Source organism: Falco rusticolus, chromosome 11 (genome assembly GCF_015220075.1).
Source record: "Falco rusticolus isolate bFalRus1 chromosome 11, bFalRus1.pri, whole genome shotgun sequence".
NCBI classification, from domain to species: Eukaryota; Metazoa; Chordata; class Aves; order Falconiformes; family Falconidae; genus Falco; species Falco rusticolus.
In genome coordinates this window covers 25,244,678-25,265,457 of record NC_051197.1, presented here as the reverse complement: position 1 = coordinate 25,265,457, position 20,780 = coordinate 25,244,678, and the positions used below count along the sequence as shown (strand labels likewise).

General features: G+C 38.3%; 2 protein-coding genes across 2 annotated transcripts in view; one reads left to right on the top strand and one right to left on the bottom strand.

The window, feature by feature from the left end:
- CDC73 (cell division cycle 73) overlaps positions 1 to 20,780 on the top strand; it is a 113,174-nt gene that overhangs the window by 60,742 nt on the left and 31,652 nt on the right. The gene's annotated exons all lie outside the window — the stretch shown is intronic.
- On the bottom strand, positions 1,609 to 9,893 carry B3GALT2 (beta-1,3-galactosyltransferase 2). Its single transcript, XM_037403565.1, has 2 exons — positions 9,305 to 9,893; positions 1,609 to 4,473 (listed from the first exon to the last, which is right to left on the bottom strand). Exon 2 carries the CDS (start codon positions 4,363 to 4,365, stop codon positions 3,097 to 3,099), a length of 1,269 nt encoding a protein of 422 aa, XP_037259462.1. The 5' UTR covers positions 4,366 to 4,473; positions 9,305 to 9,893; the 3' UTR covers positions 1,609 to 3,096.

Below are 20,780 nucleotides of genomic sequence, written 5' to 3'. Positions count from 1 at the left end.
TATCCTGTTGCTAGTAAAATAAATTATTTTGGATTTTGCTGTATGGGGAAAGGAAGTGAGAGAACTTGTCAAAGATTTTAATGATATAAATAATTATTGCACTATTTTTAACATGAACTGTTTTTATATTCTAGTAGAGTGAGCAAATAGCTTAAACATGAGCTAGGAAACGGTAAAAACATTCGGAGAATGGAATGTAAATGTTTCATTCTGCAATTGCATATTTCATCATAAAGCTGTCCCTCCTACTTCTGAAAGCTTTGTAACGAAATCTGCAAGAAAACAGTACTTAGATAGGAACGATTTAAGTAACCTTTGCCAGTCTTGATAATGATGCAAATACATTTATAGAGTAGCTTCAACTTATACCCAAACATTAATACAAAAATTTTTTTAAAAAATATATTCAGCCCTTAAAAGGGTACTAAAAATGGCTATTTATTTAACATCTTATACTTGTTGCTAGTATTTTAATGAGTGAGAAGTTTGATATACTGAACTCGTAGGCATTGTACCATAATTCTGCCAAGGTCAGGCAGATCGACATCATTCATGAGCTCCAAAGTGGAGTACCCGAGAGGTTGTTTGGCTGCCAAACTTTGATTGAAGCGCCAAACTGTTTAAGGTTTAGTTATTCATCACTTGGACTATACCCAGAAGCCAGTAAGAGCATTTTGAGCTAGCCAGAGTTGGTATAATCCAAGTAGAGTACATGACGGTCTAGCCTGAAAATGCTGAAGGCAGGGAACAGTGTTGAAGTACTCGCGAAGAGAACGGGCTGTGTTCTTGGCCAGCGTTACTCAAGGAGAGGCCACTTAGGGGACCGTTCATCTTGCAGAACCAAATACCCTTGAGCAGTAGCTGGCTTTCAACACTCGCTCTGGTCTGAAACTTGCAATATTGCGTGAAGCCTGCATATAGTTAACTTAAGCCAGGTGGCTTTCAGCTGGGGTATTAACTGTGGCCTGCTTTAGCTGGAGGGAAGCAGGCAGATTGAGTGTGAAGAAAACTACAAATGGGTGTTGAAAGTACACTCCCAAAGACTTTTCCTAATGTAGCTCACATCGCTGTGTCACATGAACGCCAACAGCCATCACATAAACTAAATGGATGCACTTTCAATCTAGGTGGAGAAATCTCTTCTGCAGAAAGTTACTATTTTTACCCACATTTCATTTCCCCAAGAATGGGCATTTCTGCAATTTGAGGTATCTTGGAAATGCACAAATGTGTGATTTTCATACCTCAAATACAGCAGAAGACAAAATTTAGTGGAGGATCACCAAAAAAAGGTGGAGATAAAATTCCCATACCCATCTTCAACAGGAGCTCTTAGAGCTGCTTCATGGAGCTAGTCTGGTACAATAGAATCTGTTTATATGTGAAAGTTCCTGCATACGGACAGCCTTAGGGCTCCTGAGAGTGCTCAGTAATGTGATTTGTCTTTTCATTACAAAGAAAAAAAAACCCTTGCTGTGATCTCTGTATTGTGAGTGGTGTGAAAACTAGGCTTTAAGAACTAGGGAACACTAGAAAAGTAAAGTAATGCTAAAGCTAGAAATTGCTTTATTCCTGAGCAGCTTTCCCATAAAAAGTGAAGTCTGAAGACCATAAATATAATCAATTTTATTAAATAATAAAAGTACATCAAATATTTGTTTTTTAATCCAATTAAAAAGTCCCAGTCAAACAGAAAGCTAATCACAGTTCCATCATTTGCTGCTGAATCAGAGGTGGGTATTGCTTACCCTGGCACTGTGACAAATAGGAATAACCTGAATCTGATACAACTCTGTTGTAACTCTGCTGGAAAATAAGGTTTAAAAGTTCTGTTTGTTAGAAAACTGGAAACCTGTAAATACATTAAATCTACTTCTCGCAATTTATTTTCAGCGGTACATGTTGTGGCTTCAATTTTTAAAATACCTTAGATTTTGTTCTTGCCCATATTGCTATCTGAAACTCCCAGTCTTATTATGGCCTAGTCTTCCCCACCTATAAAGTAAGGTGTGTGGCTTGATTTTTTTCTAGCAGACCTGTTTTCACTTGACTGATCCTTTTTTTTTTATTATTTACTTTATTATTTTTTTTTGGCAGGCAGGAAAGAGCAAAATCAACAAAGATTTGGTTGGCTTTCTCCCTCTTTCCACAAAATGGAGCATTTTTTAGGCTATGGTGAAAGACATGCAGTTCTATTTTGCATTTCTGATTAGCCTTTGAGTTACCTTGAATTTACAGAAGGAAATTAATAGCAGATTAGATGAATTTGCATGAAGTTGCCAAGGTAAGTATTACTTGGCACCAGGTTTTAGGAGCTTGCCCTGTGACTTCTAGAGAATTAAGTAACTTTTAGTAACTCTGAGGAGAATCTGGTTGAATCTGGAATACTGCTTGGATTCCTGAAGCTGATGTACAAAAGGGCAGTATTTTGAACTTTGTTTTTGTGTATCCCTCCTTCCTAACCACAATAAGCAACCTTCCCAACACTGGACCCACTTCAAAGGGAGTACTTTCTTAGTGCTTGAGTTCTCGGTAGTGTCTTACTAAATTGCAAATGTGACACAGCTAAATGTATTGTACATTGAAGAAACATATAATTTTAATGTGGTATTAGAAGGTAAAACTGATCTGCCCTTTGTGCATTTCCTTCATTTTAAATTTTTTATTTTATAGCAATTCTAGATGTCAATGTAATGACTTTTCATTGAGAACTAGAGCTATGAATGCTTTTTTTTTAAAAAAAAATTAGTGTAGAAAATATGCTCATTATATTTTATTGGCACATAAATCAGCAATTGTACCACCAAAGTGTGCATGCTTATTATTGCACATTGACACAAAAGTCCTTATATACCATGGGTTTTTTTACTCAAATTTGCTGGGAAAACCTTTTGTTTATAGTTTCATAATATTAGTGTTATCAAGAGCTATACTTTTTTTTTTTAACTTAAAAAAATAATTTTCAGACTCCACTATGTTGTGATGGGGATCAACTGAAGGCTGTCCCATTAAGCTCATCCATTTTCACTGTACATGCGTTCAGCGGTATTTACAAATTGCACATGGAGTACGTTTGACAGAGGGAGCGTTGTCCTTCTAGTGCAGTTTACGATGGCGATACCTGCCTGCTTTTTCTTTTGCTGCATTGGCACAGGCATTGTGCTTATTTTGTTGTAAGTGGTTCCAGTATTTGATCAGTTCACTAGGTTGGAACTGATGGGAGGTAATTAGGTGGCTATATTTACAGCTGGAGTAAGAAACTCGCCAGTGATTGAAGGCAAACTCATTGGGTGGAGGCATAGGGTCAATTCGCAGCTTGGCAAGACAGATCCCCACATACACATCTTCTAAGTGTAACCGTCTGATGCTTAAGGAGACTTTAAATATTTTTTCTGCTAAATCTCCGGAAAAAACGTAACCAGTTCCAGAGCAGAATACAGGGTAACGTTCACTTGGATACAAATCAGGTGGCATATACCACTTACTATCCTTGTTCCTATTAGGTGCATAACCTCTCATTAGATAACCTGTAAAATACTTGTGCCTTGGAGGAAGGTCTGGTTTCAGAAGCTTGTGTATTAAATACTCAGTATTGACAAACATATCGCTGTCAGTTTTCATGACATATGGAACATGTGGACAGTAAGATGCAACCCAGTTCATTCCCATCAGAGTTTTAATGGTTAAATTATAGTAGGTGTCCAAGTATTCTTGTTGAATGATGTCATGGTACTGTCTGCTTTCCTCTACTATGGTCCGCTGGAGGTATCCATTTATCTTGATGCTTAATCCCAGCAAAAAAATACGAACAATTCGGATGCCAGGCGTCAGGCTTTCGTTACCCCAAGTCTGTCGGATAGCTTGTCTGGCTTCCACCTGGCCTGGCTCTGCAGCGATGAGCAGTATTAGAAAAGGGCTCTTCTCCTGGCACTTCTCAGGCTCGTTGAGGATGTATTTGAAATGATACGATGTGGGGTGCCCGGTGCCTTTTTCGTTGTAAATGCTTCCGTTGGCACTGAGGGTGTTCTCCAAACCAGTTACTCCTTGTGGTGACAGGTCGGTGTTGTTGGAGTTGGTGACTGTCTGGGGCCTGAGCGTCTGAGGTACGGCGTCTTTCCACACGCTCCTCAGAGAGCTGTGGTTTGCCTCGCTTTTTGTAGATCTAAATCCTCGTATAGTGTAAGCCATGGGATTTTCTTTGTATCCAGCCCTGCCTGGCAGCCAGTCATGATGATTAAAGAACAGAAACATAGCGAAAAGAAAGACAAGTGAGATCAGGCCAATGAGATGGGTGCGGAACAGAGACCTTTTGGTATTCCAGGTCATCTTTGCGAAGCAGCAGTGTCGTCTTCTCCACTGAAGCATGTTGTAAGAATCCAATGGTGGGATGTGAGACAGTGCTTTTCTGATCGTGTTTTGAATTCGCTGCTATTCTTTGGTATTCATTTTCTTTTGTTCATGTTGAGTAGTTGTCTGCAAAGATTTAGAAAAGGAAAATCAGAAATCTTTGTAATTTTATACCCTCATAACGTAAAAGGTTACAATGAGAAACTAGTATAAAGATAAAGCTGAGTTGGATTTCTTTTGCAAACCAGCCTATATGAATAAAAAGGAGGTTTGGTTTATGCCAGAAGCCGACCTCATTTAATAATTAAAGTTTACTTGACTTACTAGCTTATACAAATGCTTGGTTTTGTGGTAAAAAGTTTTGACAACCATCTTGGGTACCAGAGACAAAAAGATAATTAAAAATCAATCTCGTTAGCAGAAGTGTGAAGTAGATGTAAATAGCTTCATGTATCCTGACTGTGAAATCCTTGTGCAGTGTTTGAGAAGGACTTGACTGAAAAGGCCTTGATACCAGATGGAAGGTTTATTGGCATTAATTAAAATTGATTTGACATGCAGAGGCTAGTACGGCTCACAGTTTAAAAACCCTTTTTGTAAAATGGTCATGTATTGGTGGTGGGACAGACGGTGCAAGGTTGATTATGGCAGAGTTGTGTTAGTCACAGTACACTGCCTGGCGTGTTTCCACCGGCCCCAACTGCGTTCAGAAAGTCAATGAGAAGATGCACCTGTCAAAATTAATTTTCAGGGTCCAGTAACCTCACTGCACAGCTCTTGGATGGTAACACGGGATAACATTTTCCGTCACCTTTCAGGCACCTTTAAACCTTCTACTCCACATTGAAAGAAAATATTGAATGGAACACTCCGCTGTTGTGCCAGGCTCATAAACAGCTGGATTAAAATTAAGCTATTGATTTTTGGCATGCAGCGATCCTGGGTGAGTGTTCCTGTTAACTGGAAGTAAAATTGCACAGCACTAAGTTTCTGGCAAACTAGCTGATGAACGTGATTTTGGAGGTTTTTTCTCTATAAATGTGTAACTACCATACTTCTGATATCATACAGAAATTTCAAGTATTGTTACCAGCAGCTGTAACTGTAGGAAAAAGTGCCAAAGCAGTCTGTGCTTCATTTTCTCTTAAATTTTTTTTCATATTCAAGAGCAGAGTCAATATGGCAGCTTCATGATGCTGCATATTAAAAGCTGATCAAATCATCTTGTAAATGAACCTTTCACTGCACAGTAGCAATTCGTTTGTGATATTCAATTTGGTCTAATTTATTTCTGGGCCCTAGGGTTTTGTGTAGGAGAAAGGATGACAGTTGAACAAGAGTCCATAAAAAATTGCTATTTCTAGGATAAATGTGTAATTTATTAATTGCTCTGCTATCTTCTAAAACCAATATTTGGATTAATTTCTGCATTTAAAAACTAAGTGACGTGTTGTGGGAAATTACAGGATTTTACACTGTAAGGAAGTAATTTAAGATGAGAACGCCACTGAATAACGGATTATTAAATTGTACGTGTGTGACTTAACATTCAGGCCGCCTGGTTCATGTAAGGGAAAAAATTGTATTTCAAAAGGGTGGGGAGAGACGTAGAACCGAGGCTTGTTTTAATTACTGTATGTCAGTTCATATATACACAAAGTAAGGTGCGTGCAGGGAGCGCCTCGCCCCCAGCGCCGGGGAGCCGGGGGACGGAGCGCTGCGCCGGGGCGGACCGGCCTGTGCCGCTGACCTCCGCTAGGGGGAGCGAGTAAGCGGGGATTGGAGCTGTCGCTTGTGACAAACGCATCCAAAAAGGCAACGCTGCTCTTTAATTCTTTTTCTGAAATAGCAAAATACCTGCCTAGTGCTCTATTAAGCTGTTCCCTGCCGTTGTGCACAGCATTTGTGAATCTGTTTTGAAAGTTCACTGAAAGTATTTCTGATACTATTTTTTTTTTTTTTTAACTGGTTGGGACTGCTGCCACTTACCAGAGACTGAGCTATCCTTATAAAAATTATTTTCCAGTCTACAGCTGTTAAACATATGTGTCTAAAGCATGTAGCAGGAGAATTAACCTGAAATTCCACACTACTCTTTTTGTGCTGCTTTAACTCAGACCTTATCCTTATGTAAAAGAAAATGAACCCCAAATACAGAAGACTTATGTTTATCTGACCACTTGCACCTGCTTTTGCATGCTTAGAAAATAAAAGCCTCCCCTCAAAACTAAACATTTTTAGTTCCTCTGCAGTGTGCAGTGAGTTTTAAATGAACATGCAGCTGTTTGGGAAAAATATCTCTGCATAAGCAAACATAAATGTCATTTCAAAGGGTACCCTAGATCTCTGGAAAATTAATTGTTTGGTACCAGTTTGGAGGGCAAAGGTGGGAGTATTTGATTAATTATCGTTCCATTGCATGTATACACAGTTTAGGAAAAAAGTCAAAACCAGAATTTCACGAATGTGGAGTAGCGGCTAGAATCAGATGAATTTTGTCACACTTAATTGTTCCACTTCTAAAACTGCAGTCATTAGATGCAAGTACTTCAGCAAATCTGCACTGCACTACTAACCTGTGTTTAATTTTTAATTGAGGTAGTGTTTTGTTGTGCACCTACTTTCATATCACAGTAGGCAAAAGGGAGAATCTTAAGTTATGTAAATATTTGTGTAAACTGAAAACTGTTTTCAGGTGCTGTCTTTCTGCGATGCACTAGGAAGTGTCCCAGAAAAGGCAGTTATAATGGCTGAAACCTTTTTTTTGTTTTTGACTGCATGCTCACATTGTGCATAAAAATAAGTTTTACAGAGGGATGGAACTAGAATAATAAAATATTTATGAGTCATTTCTCACTTACATATTTCTTTGATTTTTCGAAGTGGGAGTTTCCTGGAAAATCTTCAGTCTCTGTTTGCCCTTTAAAAAGGCATTGTATGGGTAGGGGAAGGACTCACATTACTACTTAGCTTCATAAAACTATTGACTGAAAAAAACTGAATAACTTTGTCACATTTTCTTTGATATTCAGGTGTAAAACATCTCAAAATATACAGTGGGTATTAAGTACTTGAAATACAGCAATAGCAATTGCACCTATAAAAAAAATACTATGGGCTGGGATGCATCGTTTAAAAACAAACAACTGTCAATATATATTAAACCCACCATCAAATAGTATACTTAAAATACCATTTTCTCTCACGTTAGGGTTAGATCATTACCGCTTTTGCCCAAATGCTTAAAATTTAATTTCACAGAAAGCTTATGAACAGGTACTAACCATTGGCAGTACATAAGAAAACCTAAATGTAGCAAAAGGTCTCTCTCAAAGCCATCAACCCTGTCTTCTGCAAGTGTGCTGTTACAAGTAACTGCAGCTTGAAGGTATGGTTTATAATAGTTCTACTTCATTTTTGGCACTTGGCTGTGCAGTCACTGATGCATTATCAAAGCCAAATATATAAACTGTGAATGCATCTTGAATTTTTATTTGTGGTCTGTGCTCTGCTGGTGTTTTGGTTCCTTGCACTTTCAGTTCTGCTCTATAATTACAGCTCTGCAGATTGAAGTATTCGACTTCCTATTTACAAGTCCTGGATTTTCATATTTTGATTAGCTGTGTGGGCAAACTTTAATTAGAGGGAAGAGTTCAAAAGGCAGCCTGTTGGCATTCTGATAAACAGCAGCAGCAGTTGCGTATTAGGCCTTGCAGAATGTGCCTGAGTTTACTTGCAAACTGCATTAATCTTTTGCACAAAACAGTACTCGGGATGAGGTTTGATGTGCAGGTTTTTAGATGTTGGATACGAAAGTGGCACCACTAGCTAGGCATGCTTCTCCCAGGGTCTTGCCTGAGGGTAGATTCCTTTTGTTTGTTTTAAAAGTTCTGGAAAGTGACTTTATCGTCTAAATGTCTTAAGTGATCTGAAACCGATGACTGTTGTGTGCTGCATCCTTAGGTATGTGAACTCTTTTCAGTTGCAGTTGTTTTAGTGCATGTTAGCATTGCCTTGGGCAAAGAAAGAATATTCATATTGACAGTTAATGATTTATTACAGCTTATTAGTAGATTCTGCAGATAAGCACTTTTTCTGTGGTGTATTAAATTAGGACGTAAATTTGTATTGCAAATATTCATCTTGCTTGTTTGCCACTAGTGATGAAGTATTTAAATTTCAACAATGAATAGAAATGAATGGCAATTAGATGGAATGTAATTTTACAATCCAAGTTAAACACTCAGTGTTATCATACTAAACAAATTGTAACAATGGTGTGAGAATTTTGTGCTCACCATTTTAAGCCTGTAGTGTTTGAAGGTTTCCTTTTGGGATGGATGTCAGGGGAGCCTGATGTTACTTGTAAAATGTGGTGCCTGATTGCGCTGCTGATGGTTTAAATCATGTCCAATCTTTTGCACGTTTGCAGTTTATGCTTGGTCAATATTAGCCTGATGACATTTTGCTTGTGGTTGGGGGGGGGGAGGGGGAAGGGAAGCAAGTGTAAAAAGGTCTGTCGGTACTTTTCAGATAATGTAATTTGGCTGCGTGGTCTGTTTTGATGGTTCAGTGCTCTCAGTGTGTCCCATTGTGACCATTTTACCAGTGCTTTAAGATTACTTCACGTAAGGATTAATTCTGACCTAGTTTGAGAGGATTTCTAACTGTTTTTTCTATTTCAGAGGGGTTTGAGTTTTTAATGTCTCGGTTAAAAGCAATCGTTACAGTAGCAACATTATCCCTTTAATCCCTCCTCTCCAGCCACACCAACCTTGTGCAGACTGTAAGCAATGCCTTTAGTAAGTGTAAAGTAGTGACATTGTGCTGTGGGAAAGGAAAACCTGCTAGAATTCTTTCTCCCCCTTCAGAGATGTGTTATGAGCGATCATTATCTGTAATGGCTGAAAAGGTAACAGACAATTGAGTGAATATCACACACAAGGATTCGACATACCTTCCTTGGTCAGGCCATTTGTGGTGCGAGGATTATACCCACAGAAAATAGTTTTGGCACGCCATCACTTCAGTAAAAAAGATGCTATCGAACATGCGCACATCCCCCAACAGTCTGCTTCCTGCGATTGCTTTTCACAGTATCCAATCTGTCCATCTGTCTGCTCGTTGCTGTGTTACCTTCCTTGCTCATAAGTGTTGTCCTTGTCTTGGGGCTTTTTGTTCATCCTTCAAACAAAAGGACAGTAGTTCTCGTTTCTGGTCTGGTCGGGGCGGTCTGGCATTCACAGCCGATGGATTGGAGCTTTTACATCTGGTGTTTCCCTTGTCGGACAATGCAGTGCTGTGTTCTCTTGTCCTCAGTATCCATATTTCTAATGGCAATGTTAGGAGGGAGTGCGAGCGCGTAGTGGTTCAGTTGCCTTCAGTAATAGGATTTCCCTCTATTCCTTCCTTCATTGTTGCTAGGCAGTAATAGCAATGGGTTTGAGCTGTTTTAACCGAGGATTCTGGTCTATAAAATCCATTCCGTAGTTCTTCGGCTGCTGCACAGGCAGGCAGCAGTTTAAATGTGGGCTTTGACAGATGCTGTCTTCTGACAGAGCAGAATTTAACGTCACTGCTTGGCTGAATCCCACGTGATTGTTTGCATTCATTTTGACTAAATCCAAAGGCAGCCAGAAAGCTTTACAGGCTCTTGCTCCTATTTGATAAATGATACTTACTCAGTTCAAGCATAATGATAGGTGAATCGTATAAAAATTGTATGATTATTAAATGAATGATTGAGGGTTTTTTCAAATTGTTTTCACTTTTCCTTGACACTGTAACTTAAGATTCTCAAGGGGATTTTTAATGCTAGATATATTCTGCTCCCGTATTCCAAAAGCTGTTCTGCAGTGCAAAGGAATTATAAGCATTTAAGAAACGAAGCTTGACTTAACCCATTTGGCTCTGTTGGAGTATAAATCTTTTTTTACCTTCATGCCAAAGGAAAAAAAATATAAATGTATTTCTTTGCTCATACTTCCTTTACACACGCTTACTCTATAAAAGCTGCTTTTTGTAATCTTAGGTTAGTCAATTAAGCTGGAGGACACTAATGTATAAGCACATGCTGTTAAGCTGCCTCTCTGCTGTTAATGGCTTGCTTTCTTGGTAAAGGTCGAAGTTTGGTATTGCAGAATCAGGGGCACTTGATTTCAATTATTGATAGATATAAGATGTCTTTTGTCTGTTACAGGCACCACCTATATTATAGAATTTGTTTTTCTGTCCTTTCAATGACTGACCCTTCTATGCTGAAGCATCTTATTACATTTACTCTCTTCAAAAAACAAACAAACCAACAATAGATAGCTCAGAAAATAGAAAGCTAGCAGCATACTTAGCAAGTATTTATTAGTCACTGTGTTTGTCCACTCTATTCTGGAAAGCTAATGACTAGCACTTTAGACTGTTGGGGTTGTTTTTGTGGGTTGTGATTTTTTTTTGGATTTTGTTGGGGTTTTTTTGGGTGGGGTTGGTTTGTGTTGTTTCGGTGTTTTTTGGTTTGTGGTTGGTTTTTTGGTTTTTTTGTTGTTTTTTTTTTTATTTTTTTTTAGCTAAAGATAAAGCAAATGCAATTGCTCTATCATATTGTATCTCTGATTAGTAGGATTGGGGGTAGGTATGTCCTTTGCTCGCAAATAAGGCTTCCCGAGGCAGTCAGTGCATTTTACTATTCTAGATGCATATCCTGATAATTTACTAAAAACATAATCAGATTTGTATCCTCCTAACTAAATCATCTATGTACACTAACTTTCTCTGTTAATTTAGTCATGTTTTTAATGTATGCATTTTCTATCCTAATGACAATTTCCACAGATCCTATGATTCTATTTGAGGATGTTTTAGGAGCATGAGCATATTCCCTGCATGTGAATTATAAATATAATGTGCTTATCAATAAAGACTTGAATCTCTTCCACTCTAAAAAATTTTGTATTTGAAAAATGGGGGGGGGGGGGGTCGGGGGGGTCAGCAGGGCAGTGGAGTGGGAGAGGAGGGACCTGTGTCCAGCACTGTTTACTGTTCTAGGATGTTTATGAATAATTGAGAGACAGTGCTTTGAAATGTTGCATGTGTGCTCAGTCTGCAGAGTTCTTCACTGAAACACACAAAGCTTTCTTATCCTTACCCTATATAAAATATATAGAACTTTATATAATCTGTTGCTGTATGTATACAAACATGACAGAGTTTGCTAGGAGTACTGTCAAGTTTGATGCATTCTGGGCTACAAGTAGGAAATCAAGCGAGATATTAATGTAGTTAATTTACCCGTGTTGATTTACATAGAATCAAGTAATGTTTTTTCACATACCGGCATGTAAATCTGCATCGGATTTTTGAATTTTCAGGTAAGATGCATAATATTGTATTTGGGAAACAGGTCTAAATTTCAACAGAATGGTTTTTGAAGTCCACGAAATCCAACTTAATTTTTTTACTACTACTACACTATGCCTGAAGTGTATCTCCTGAAAGTTTGTAAGTTGTGTAGTATGTTTACTTACTGGAGTGGGCAGAGCTTGTTGGGCTTTTTTATCTGTAAATACTTATTAGTAAATATTAAAGGTACTAAAGTCCCAAGGGCCATTTTTTTCTAAACAGAATCTGTTTTAAAGTAAATTTAGAAGGGAACAGACATCAGCTTTGGCTTTTAATTATATGACCATATCACTTATGCATAGCTTGTAAAGTTCAGGCAGAGCTGTCTCCTATGATATGTGTGAAGTTGGTTATCTTCCCATGTGAACAAATTGAATATTGGATTCTTAAATCTTAATGAAGAATTTCTTTTGTTCATTGTTTCTTTGCTTTTAAAGGATGAGTGGGTCTTTGCTCATCGTACAGAAAAGTAAGGAAAAGCTTCGATTTTTCTGCTACTTTTTATCTAGGTGTGACTGATGTAGCTTTAGAAAGTAAAAGTTTCAGGATTAAGTTCTCTTTCTTTTATAGCATTTTCCTCTTTACTGTCTTTATCTGATACTGTATGTTTTGGGTATTTCAGGAGGGCAGAGCTTGCTTTGTAGTGGAAATATGACCTGAAGGTTTTAGTAATCTTGCTGGGCTGGAGGTTGGAATGAGCTTTATTTCGGCTAAATCTCACTGTGAAGGGTCAGTGGACTGCTTGTTCTTGATCCAGGGAGTAGTATGTTCTGTAATGTTACTATGGTTACATCTTAAATTAGAAGCTGCAATCTTTGTGTTTGAAATGCTGCCATCTATTAAGACTAAGGAGGAGTTACTCTGATGTGGAGATGTGTGGCCCGTGTGTAAGGTACACTGCAGAGTAACTGTGTCAGTTGTTCAGCCAGTTCTGCAAAGCCAGAAGCAGATGCGAGGAGTAAGAAAAGATGGCTGCTTAGAACAGCCTGTGCACGTGGCAACTGTGAACAAAGCAAAATGTACTTTTGCAAAACAAAGGTGTATACGTGTGGAATATTTTCCTCAAAAAAACCTTAAACTTCCTACATCTCATTTTTAGAGGGTATCTTGTCGAACTGGTTTTAAAATAAATCAGACCCCATTGATTGAGCCATTAAATAAAGTTCAGTCTTGACAATGTTAACAGAAGTTTCTCTAATCAGTTTGGAGTGCTCACAGGTGTGTATTGCTCGGTGATTTTTCTGCCTGGTGGCCGTGTGTTGTGAACACCGCGATTCCTGTGCAGGTTAAACTCCATATGTATGTCATAGCTGACCTGTCAGCAGAATGTTCTCATATGGGCCATATTCCATGAACACTTGCCAAGTTTATTCCATTTTACCATAGTAAAACATAGTATTATTTCAGCTGTAATGTGTTGAAAACTTTTCAAGTTTCAGTTGAATGTTTTCAGTTCAGAAAGATTAATGGCAACATTTTCAAGGCTGGTTATTTTTGCTTTTAAACTTTTTTTTTTAAATTCTGAAATGTGTTAATACAGAATGTCATAAATGCTTAGTTTTCATTTTCTGTGTTAAGAACTATTATGTGTATGGCCAGTGGCCATTCTTCTCTTTGTTTCAAAAAGAGTACTTCTCCAATAAATCATTTAGAGTGGAGAGGGAATGGTGGTGTGAAATATTTGTAAATTTTTTGGCTACTTTCTGATCCCAGCATGTTTCTTCACGATCACAAGCACGTTTGTAACTGAATAAAAATAGCAATCTAGAAATGACCACAAGTGTCAGTATTGCCTGCCTTATTTTCCTTAGATTTTCACCATTGCTTAGTCAGTTGTAAAAACCAGCTTATGCTTACTGTGTTTTTTTTTATAAATGGTCAGGATTTTTACACTCTTCTAATCCCCAAGTCATAAACTCAGTGATTTCATTAATCTTTCAATGTCTTGAATTTAAAACAGAAATGCAGCAATGTAGATCAATCTGAAATGGTGACAGAACTACAGAAGTTTTACAGTTATTCTGAATTTTTCTTTGCTAATGAGTTGTCGATAATGTTGTATCATTCCGTAAGGAATATAAGCACGTCTCCTACCTTTGCAAAGTTGTGGGAGAGAGAAAAGAGTAAGTGAGGTTTTCGGGTAAGGAGCATGCTGCTTACTCAGTCTGCATTAGGAAGCATTTCAAGGGCATGTTTCATAATTCTAAAGTTTGTATTTTTCTTAAGCAAGCTGACTTTCTAGATATCCAACAGGAATTTAATCCATTCTCCTATCACAGCTTCCTTTTGAGGAACACAGATCTTAAGTGCTTCAAAATTCACTTGAAAAGCCAAAATACAAAATGGTTTCAGTCTACTTTATTTCTCTTCTGAGTTTGTATGTTACATAAATTTTGCATATTGAACTACTGTCCAGACATACATGTTTCTTTAGTCAATAATGTGTTGCTTGCTTTATCACACCTTCTTTCTTTTCCATATTCTGATTTTTCATGTCTTCCCCCAGGCTTTGCATCCAGTTACTGCTGATTGCGTGCTAAATGCAGATATTTTCTTCCAGGGGATGGACAACATAATTTCATTTGTATTATGCAGAATTTTTGTTTGTGCAGCACTCCCTGATGAACTGACAGTCCAGTGCCAGCAGAATATTTTCTGCCTGTCACAACTGTTCCTTTTGCATTCTGAGAAGAGTGGGGACTTCATGAAGCTTTGATTCAGCACAGCAGGGGGGAGAAGGCCAACCAGCAGAAGTACCAAATGTTCACAGGCAGTTTAAAGAACCATTGTGGAAAATAGATTATTTTTTTTTCCCTTACCTTATGACTTGTTTGATTCTGCCTGCCTGTCCTGTATGATTGTTACCCCTAACACTCACCCTCACACGCACACCCCCAGCGTGAGAATTTGCATTGAAGACTTGAATTCTTACAGAAAGGGAGACTTTGGGGAAGAACTGGTACTACGTATCAAATGTTTTAAAGATCAAATATCTTAAAGCAGGAAGATGGCATCCTGTGGGAGGTAATAGGCCACCAGCTCTTCTGCCCAAGGAAAAAAATACATTGCTCCAGCTGTTGCCACCTGACCAGCCCTTTGTCTGCCTGAGTCCTTCCTGCAACAGGCACAGAAAGACCCTTTTCCCTTCAGCTATCTTCAGGCTCTTGAGACATCCAGCACTTCTCTCCCAATGATTTCAAGGGTCTTGGCCCATCAGGTTCATCACCAGGATGCAGACCTCCTGCCCAGCACTCGTCCTTGGACTGCTGGATGAGCTATGTAGATTTTTTTTTTTTTTATATTACTGTTATTTCTGTGAGACTGATTAAGAGATTAGCGGCTCCAACTGTTTATCTGCTTGTCAAATTTTTTTCCCCTCTGTGTATGGTTTGTTTGTGAATATGGAGACATTTTGTCGGCCTCAAAAACTCCTGTTTTTGAAATTGATGCAGATGTTTGGTGGGTGTTAACTGATGTGAAATTGAAGAGCTGGACTTTGAGAACTGTCAGAATTGCATGTGACTTGGGGTTGAGACCTGTGCTGACTCTTTCCATCTGTCACATTTCCACAGTAGCTCTAGTACATTAATTCCTACAGCTCTATCCTGTAGGTATCCTCATTTACAGCTAATTCTGTGGGACATGGGGTTTATAGCAGAAATAACAAAGGTTTACAAGTGTCTTTAATGCCTGAAGCCTTTTCTTAAAGCACAGAGGCTTCAACTAGGAAAAACAACAAAATCTGTGGGAAAAATCCTCTCTCCAGTGATCCAAGAGGTTCTATTCCTGTAATAAAATTAAGCGGTATTTGTTCATATCCAACAGAAAACTTGGATTGTAAGATGGAGAGTAAGTCCCCCTTTTAAGAGCAGTTCCCTGCTGCTCTCTCTTTGACACATTGGGGGAACTAAAATGACTCCCAACATCCTGCACACCACCTAGTTTCATAGAACTACTTCAGCTTGGCCAGCCGGTTTCTTGTATCTTTTTTTTTTCCTAATGTTCCATATTAATGATTCCTTCAACTTGGAAGTAGCTTCCAGTCAGTGTATATTAATGAAAAGCTAATTTTAATAGGTGCTGACTTTTATCATGTAGTGTGCTTAATATCATTGAACTGATTTTCAGTTATTTCAAAGTTAATTCTGTTTTGTGGCAAAAATCCTTTGGAAGCAAATGTTCATTTGTGTGTACTTCTGATGAGCAAAGCAATTAAGTTACTGTGCTAAATGTCTTGTCATACTCCTAGTTGCCAGTCTGTCCTGCAGTCTTTCTTTTTCCGCTTTTGAAATTCACGTTAAACTTAAATAATAACATGCCTTTTGTGGCTTCCAAGGAAAAGGAAACTGTGCTGTGGAAATCATACTTTTTGTCTGAATAACTGTGTTCATAATTCCTTCTGTAATCTGTGTAAGAGTCCAGATTAATTTTGTGAGCCTGAGGATTTTTTCACATGTAGAGTCAGAGTTGCCAGGACTCTTAGTCCTCAAATGCATGGTTTAGAGGAAATCCCTTAAAGCTCGTTTTTTATTATGTTAATTGATAGAGAATATTGGTTCAGAACTAGAGACTTTTTATCCTTTTCTGCTATCCTAAACTATAATTCAAACTTAAATTCCAGATTTTTCATTTTCTGTAATTTAGTGGCTTCTAACAGAGGAAGAAATCAGAGTCCATGCTCTTGCATCTTGTCCATCTGAAGACATAATATGAAGAATCATTAATGCATACTGTAGGGAGGTGTGTGTTTAACAGGAAAAAAAAATGCTGGATATATTTAATGCTGAATTAATAAAATGTGGCCTAAAATTAAAGATTATATTTTTTATGTAATACAGCAATATATATTCATTTAATTCTTAGCATCTGCAAAGCTTTCTATCACTGATCTGTTTTACTAAAGTAAATTTAAAGTGAGCATCTGTCATCTAAAGAAACCCCTCTACCTCTTCAAAACATATGAGAAACTGTTGTCCTCTTAAAAAAAACAACCACAAATCTTATGACCGTGGGCGAGGGTCATAATGATGCACATTGCAGGTTCTTTTAAGTCTTCTCCTCTCAAGGATTTGTGTAAATAAGCACTCAGACTTATACAGATGCTTTTTCTGTGAGTTTTGGTTAATACATGTTTGTACTTTACTCATGGCAAATATTATGGTTTACATAGCAGAAGAAAGCAGATAGCTTTGGGGAGCCCAAACCTGACTTTTTCGTTTTTCCCTGGCACCTTAGGATCTCTAGCTTATTGTTTTCCTTAGTTACTTTTTATTGCCAAATATAAAAAGCTCTGCAATTCTTTTAATATCAGTAAGAAGCATAATAATGCAAAAAAAGACAACAGTTGTTTTCTACTTCCATTACATTTCTAGGTAAGCAACTACAGTGATAAAATAGAATAAAAAAATCCTTCTTGATTTAATGAGGCCTGGATACAATACAAAAGGAAATCCCTTTTTTTGAGAATCTAGGTCACCTCACATGGAGATTTCTTTGCTGTGAATAAGTCTCTTTTTTTTTTTCTTCTTTCCCTTTTTCTCCCCCCCTTCTTTCATTTTTTTTTTTTTTTTTAAAGCACTTGACCCTATGCTGGATTTACCTAATGACAAGAAGAATGTTACATGTGATGACATTTCACTTCTCTGAGGTGTGCTGTGGGAATGGAATGGGCAAGGAGATGCGCCAGCATTGTGGGAAATGCTGGATGCAGCGGGGAGAGTTAGAGCAGGTCTCTTGAATCTCTTTACGTCTCTCACCAGCAGGTTGGTTGGGACCAGTGCCAGATTAAAATTGGATCTGTGTATTCACATGATAATGCACACAATCAAATAAGCCTTGTGGAACGTGGTCCATTGGGGAATAGATGCATCAGCCTAGTCTGAATGGTCTGGTGGAGTCGGTTCAGGTCCCGTGTGGCCGGAGCTAATAAGCTCTGATGGCTCTGGGTAGAATTGCTTGCTTGTTCTTGAAACAATGCTGCAGCATACACGAGGTGCTTGCAAGATTTATAAATAGTCACTCCATGCTGTGTGGCGGTGCTGTTTCTGCAGCCCTGCTGGCCTGGGAAGTGGATGCGCCGTGTTCCTACAGAGCTGCCCTGAGCTAATGAAATTGCTAAATCTGAGGCACCTCTGTCATGTCAAATGGAAAATGTGCTACCCAAAATATTTGATCCCAGCTGATTGAGATCTGATGGCAATAGTAAGTTGGGTTTTTTTTTTTTAGAACAGCTTTCATACTGGTAGTGCCTTCAGATGTTTTTCTTCAAACGAGGCACTAGCCAGTGACAAAAAATGTCTGTTTGAGAAGATAAGGGGTTTTGCTCTTTCTTCAAAATAGGCATATATTCATTTACCCAAGAATATGACAACGCAGAAGCTGCAAAATAAGGAAGAAATGTGTAGTCTGGTGTTAGCTCTCGAATAGCTGTTTTGTCTTAGATTTTCAGAATGTCTTTTTGGAACAACAGGAATGAATAGAGAAGTGTGACGTTTCTGTACTTATTGCCAGCCTGTTGAGCTACATGTAAAATTACTCTGCTGCCCTTTTTCAAAAGGTTTTGTTTTGGTGTTTTTCTAATAAAAGTAGAGCACCATCAGATTAAGACAAGGAAGTTACTGGATGAGTCTGTCTAATTGAATCTGTTTGCGACTGGTGAAGCCCTCCGAAGCACATACAGAAAGTTCCAGGGTGTCATAACAGAGGAATCTTGTTACACTTCAGGGTTTTTTTTATCATTGAGATCTTGGCATTGAAAGCCTAACTCTATTCCAAAACATTGTCTGCTCTTAGTGGGTTACTCACTTTTATTTTTTGCCACCCAAGTGCTCTGTTTTCCAGTGAGGGGATCTTCCTTTGCAACAGATTGCTGCAGAAGAAAAATCTTGTTTATTTTTCATCACTGACAGTAGACTTTTCAAAGGCGAAACAGCTATTTGAAGTAACAGGACAGATGTGAGGGATGAAGGAGAGGTTGAAGAGGTCTTGCTGCTTAAGGCAGATTTCCTTCAGATAAACTGCGAAATCCACAGGATCATTATGGATGACTGATAGTTGCTAACATGTGAGTAGCAGGAATAATAGTTGCAGTGAACCTCACCTGTGCCGGCTGGCACAGTCTGTCATCTTCGGTGTTCATTCACAGTGGGAAGTTCTTAAAGATGAGTTTGTTTGTGTATGTATGTGTGTATACATGCACAGAGGTGTATTTAGGTAGAGAGAGAGAGAGAGGGGCAGCCATCTGAAAATTTTTTTAAACCTGTTTTAAAGTATGCTTTTGAATCTGCTCATTTAGGCCGGGTGTTACTTTTTTCTGCAGTGGTGGATGAAGCCTGTATAAAAGTCAGCATAATGGGAAGATCCTAAAATTTGTACAGGTCTTGTACAGCCCGTATCCTGTATCATCTCTGAATGGAATGGCCCCAGACTGTACAAACAAGACCCTTGTCAGTTGACCTTCATTTAAGAGGGCTGCCTGCATTTCTGCATTACCAAAAATACGGCTCTGCCCCAGCCGTTTCAAAGAACAGTTGTATTATGCACTAGATCTCATAATGCATTGATAGTCTGTCTCCAAGCTTCTATCTAGTGTATGGATCATCTATAAAATGAAAAAATAAAAGTTGAATGCTGTAGTCTTAGTGCTTTGAGAAAGGCTTAATTTAATCTTCTCTACTAAAGAGAGAAAAATAATGGGGAATTTAGATATAATGCCAAAGGAAGCTGAAAGCAGAGGCAGAAGGCCAAATGGAAAAATTACTCTTGTGTGATACAGCCAGAATTCTTCCTGTATTTTAACTTAATGCATGATTTATTGCCATTACAGTTACTTTTGGATATAGGCATATAACATCATCAGCTTTTATATTCTACAGTAGGGTGGTATGAGTGATGTATTTATTCAGGATACAAATACCAATAGCAGTTTGCACAATCTATTTGCTATGTGATATTGTAGCAATAATACAGAAGTTCTGTGGCATGCATGCTATAGCGTAAAAAAACTTTGAAGGCAGTTATTTCAACCTAACTATTTGTCAAGAAGCACACTGCTTATGAACTTCACAGGTTTGGTTCTTGAAGTTTGTATGTCTATTCTTTTAAATCCCAAATTGCTTCTATGCTCTGACTTTGCATTTTCCTGACTTGGAAAATGTTTCCAAGGATCTGTTTATTTTGTTGGAATCTGAATGTAAACGTTCTGATCCAGTAATAGATGTGTTTTCCATATAGTTAAACCTCCTGAAATCTTTTGTTTTACTTGATACAAGTCGATGGAATCATCAGGCAGAAAGAAACATTGCAATCGCATGTCAGCTCCAGTCGTAATAGTTTTCAAAATAATACTTTTTCATATGGCACCATGTAGCAAGCCTATACATTGAAAATGTAAGGTATTCCGTGTCTGTTCAAAATAGTTGGTTTCTCTCAGACTTAGTATTTTTTAGTGAAATAGGATTTTAGTCACAAGGTGACCAATAACTGTGTTTGGGTACAGATTTGTTACGGGTCAGACTTCCCAGCTTCTTGTGATAGAAGCTGAGTGCAGGGAAGTTCCTCTGAACACACGATCAACCTGTTGGCAACGACCATTGTGCTGTCGCAGATGGGGAACAGAATCTGGGCAAGCAGTAATGCCGGTATCTCCTGTCCTGTCCCCCCAGCTAGAGGTGCTTTTATTGCAGAAAGCTCTGTCTGAAGTTTTTGTTGCTGTGTTTAAAGCTTGAGTAATGCTGTGATTATGTATAGTGCTTGGCAAACATTTCACAGGGGCTCATCTGACCGTACAAACTATAAATGTGAGCCTTATTTTAGGTGTTTGAGAAAGGGGGGAAAATGACTGATTCTGTGTTCTTGTCATGGAGAAGCGATACCTTTTTGCTGCCGTTATGATCGAGGGTGCTCAGCCACAGCATTACAAAGCAAACAAAAAAGTCTGTTCACCCATCGTCCTCCTGCCACCATCCACCACCAACTCTTGCACCCTGATTTGATTTGATGCACTTCCCTTCTTAATGGCACACAATATATTTGCTTCCTTT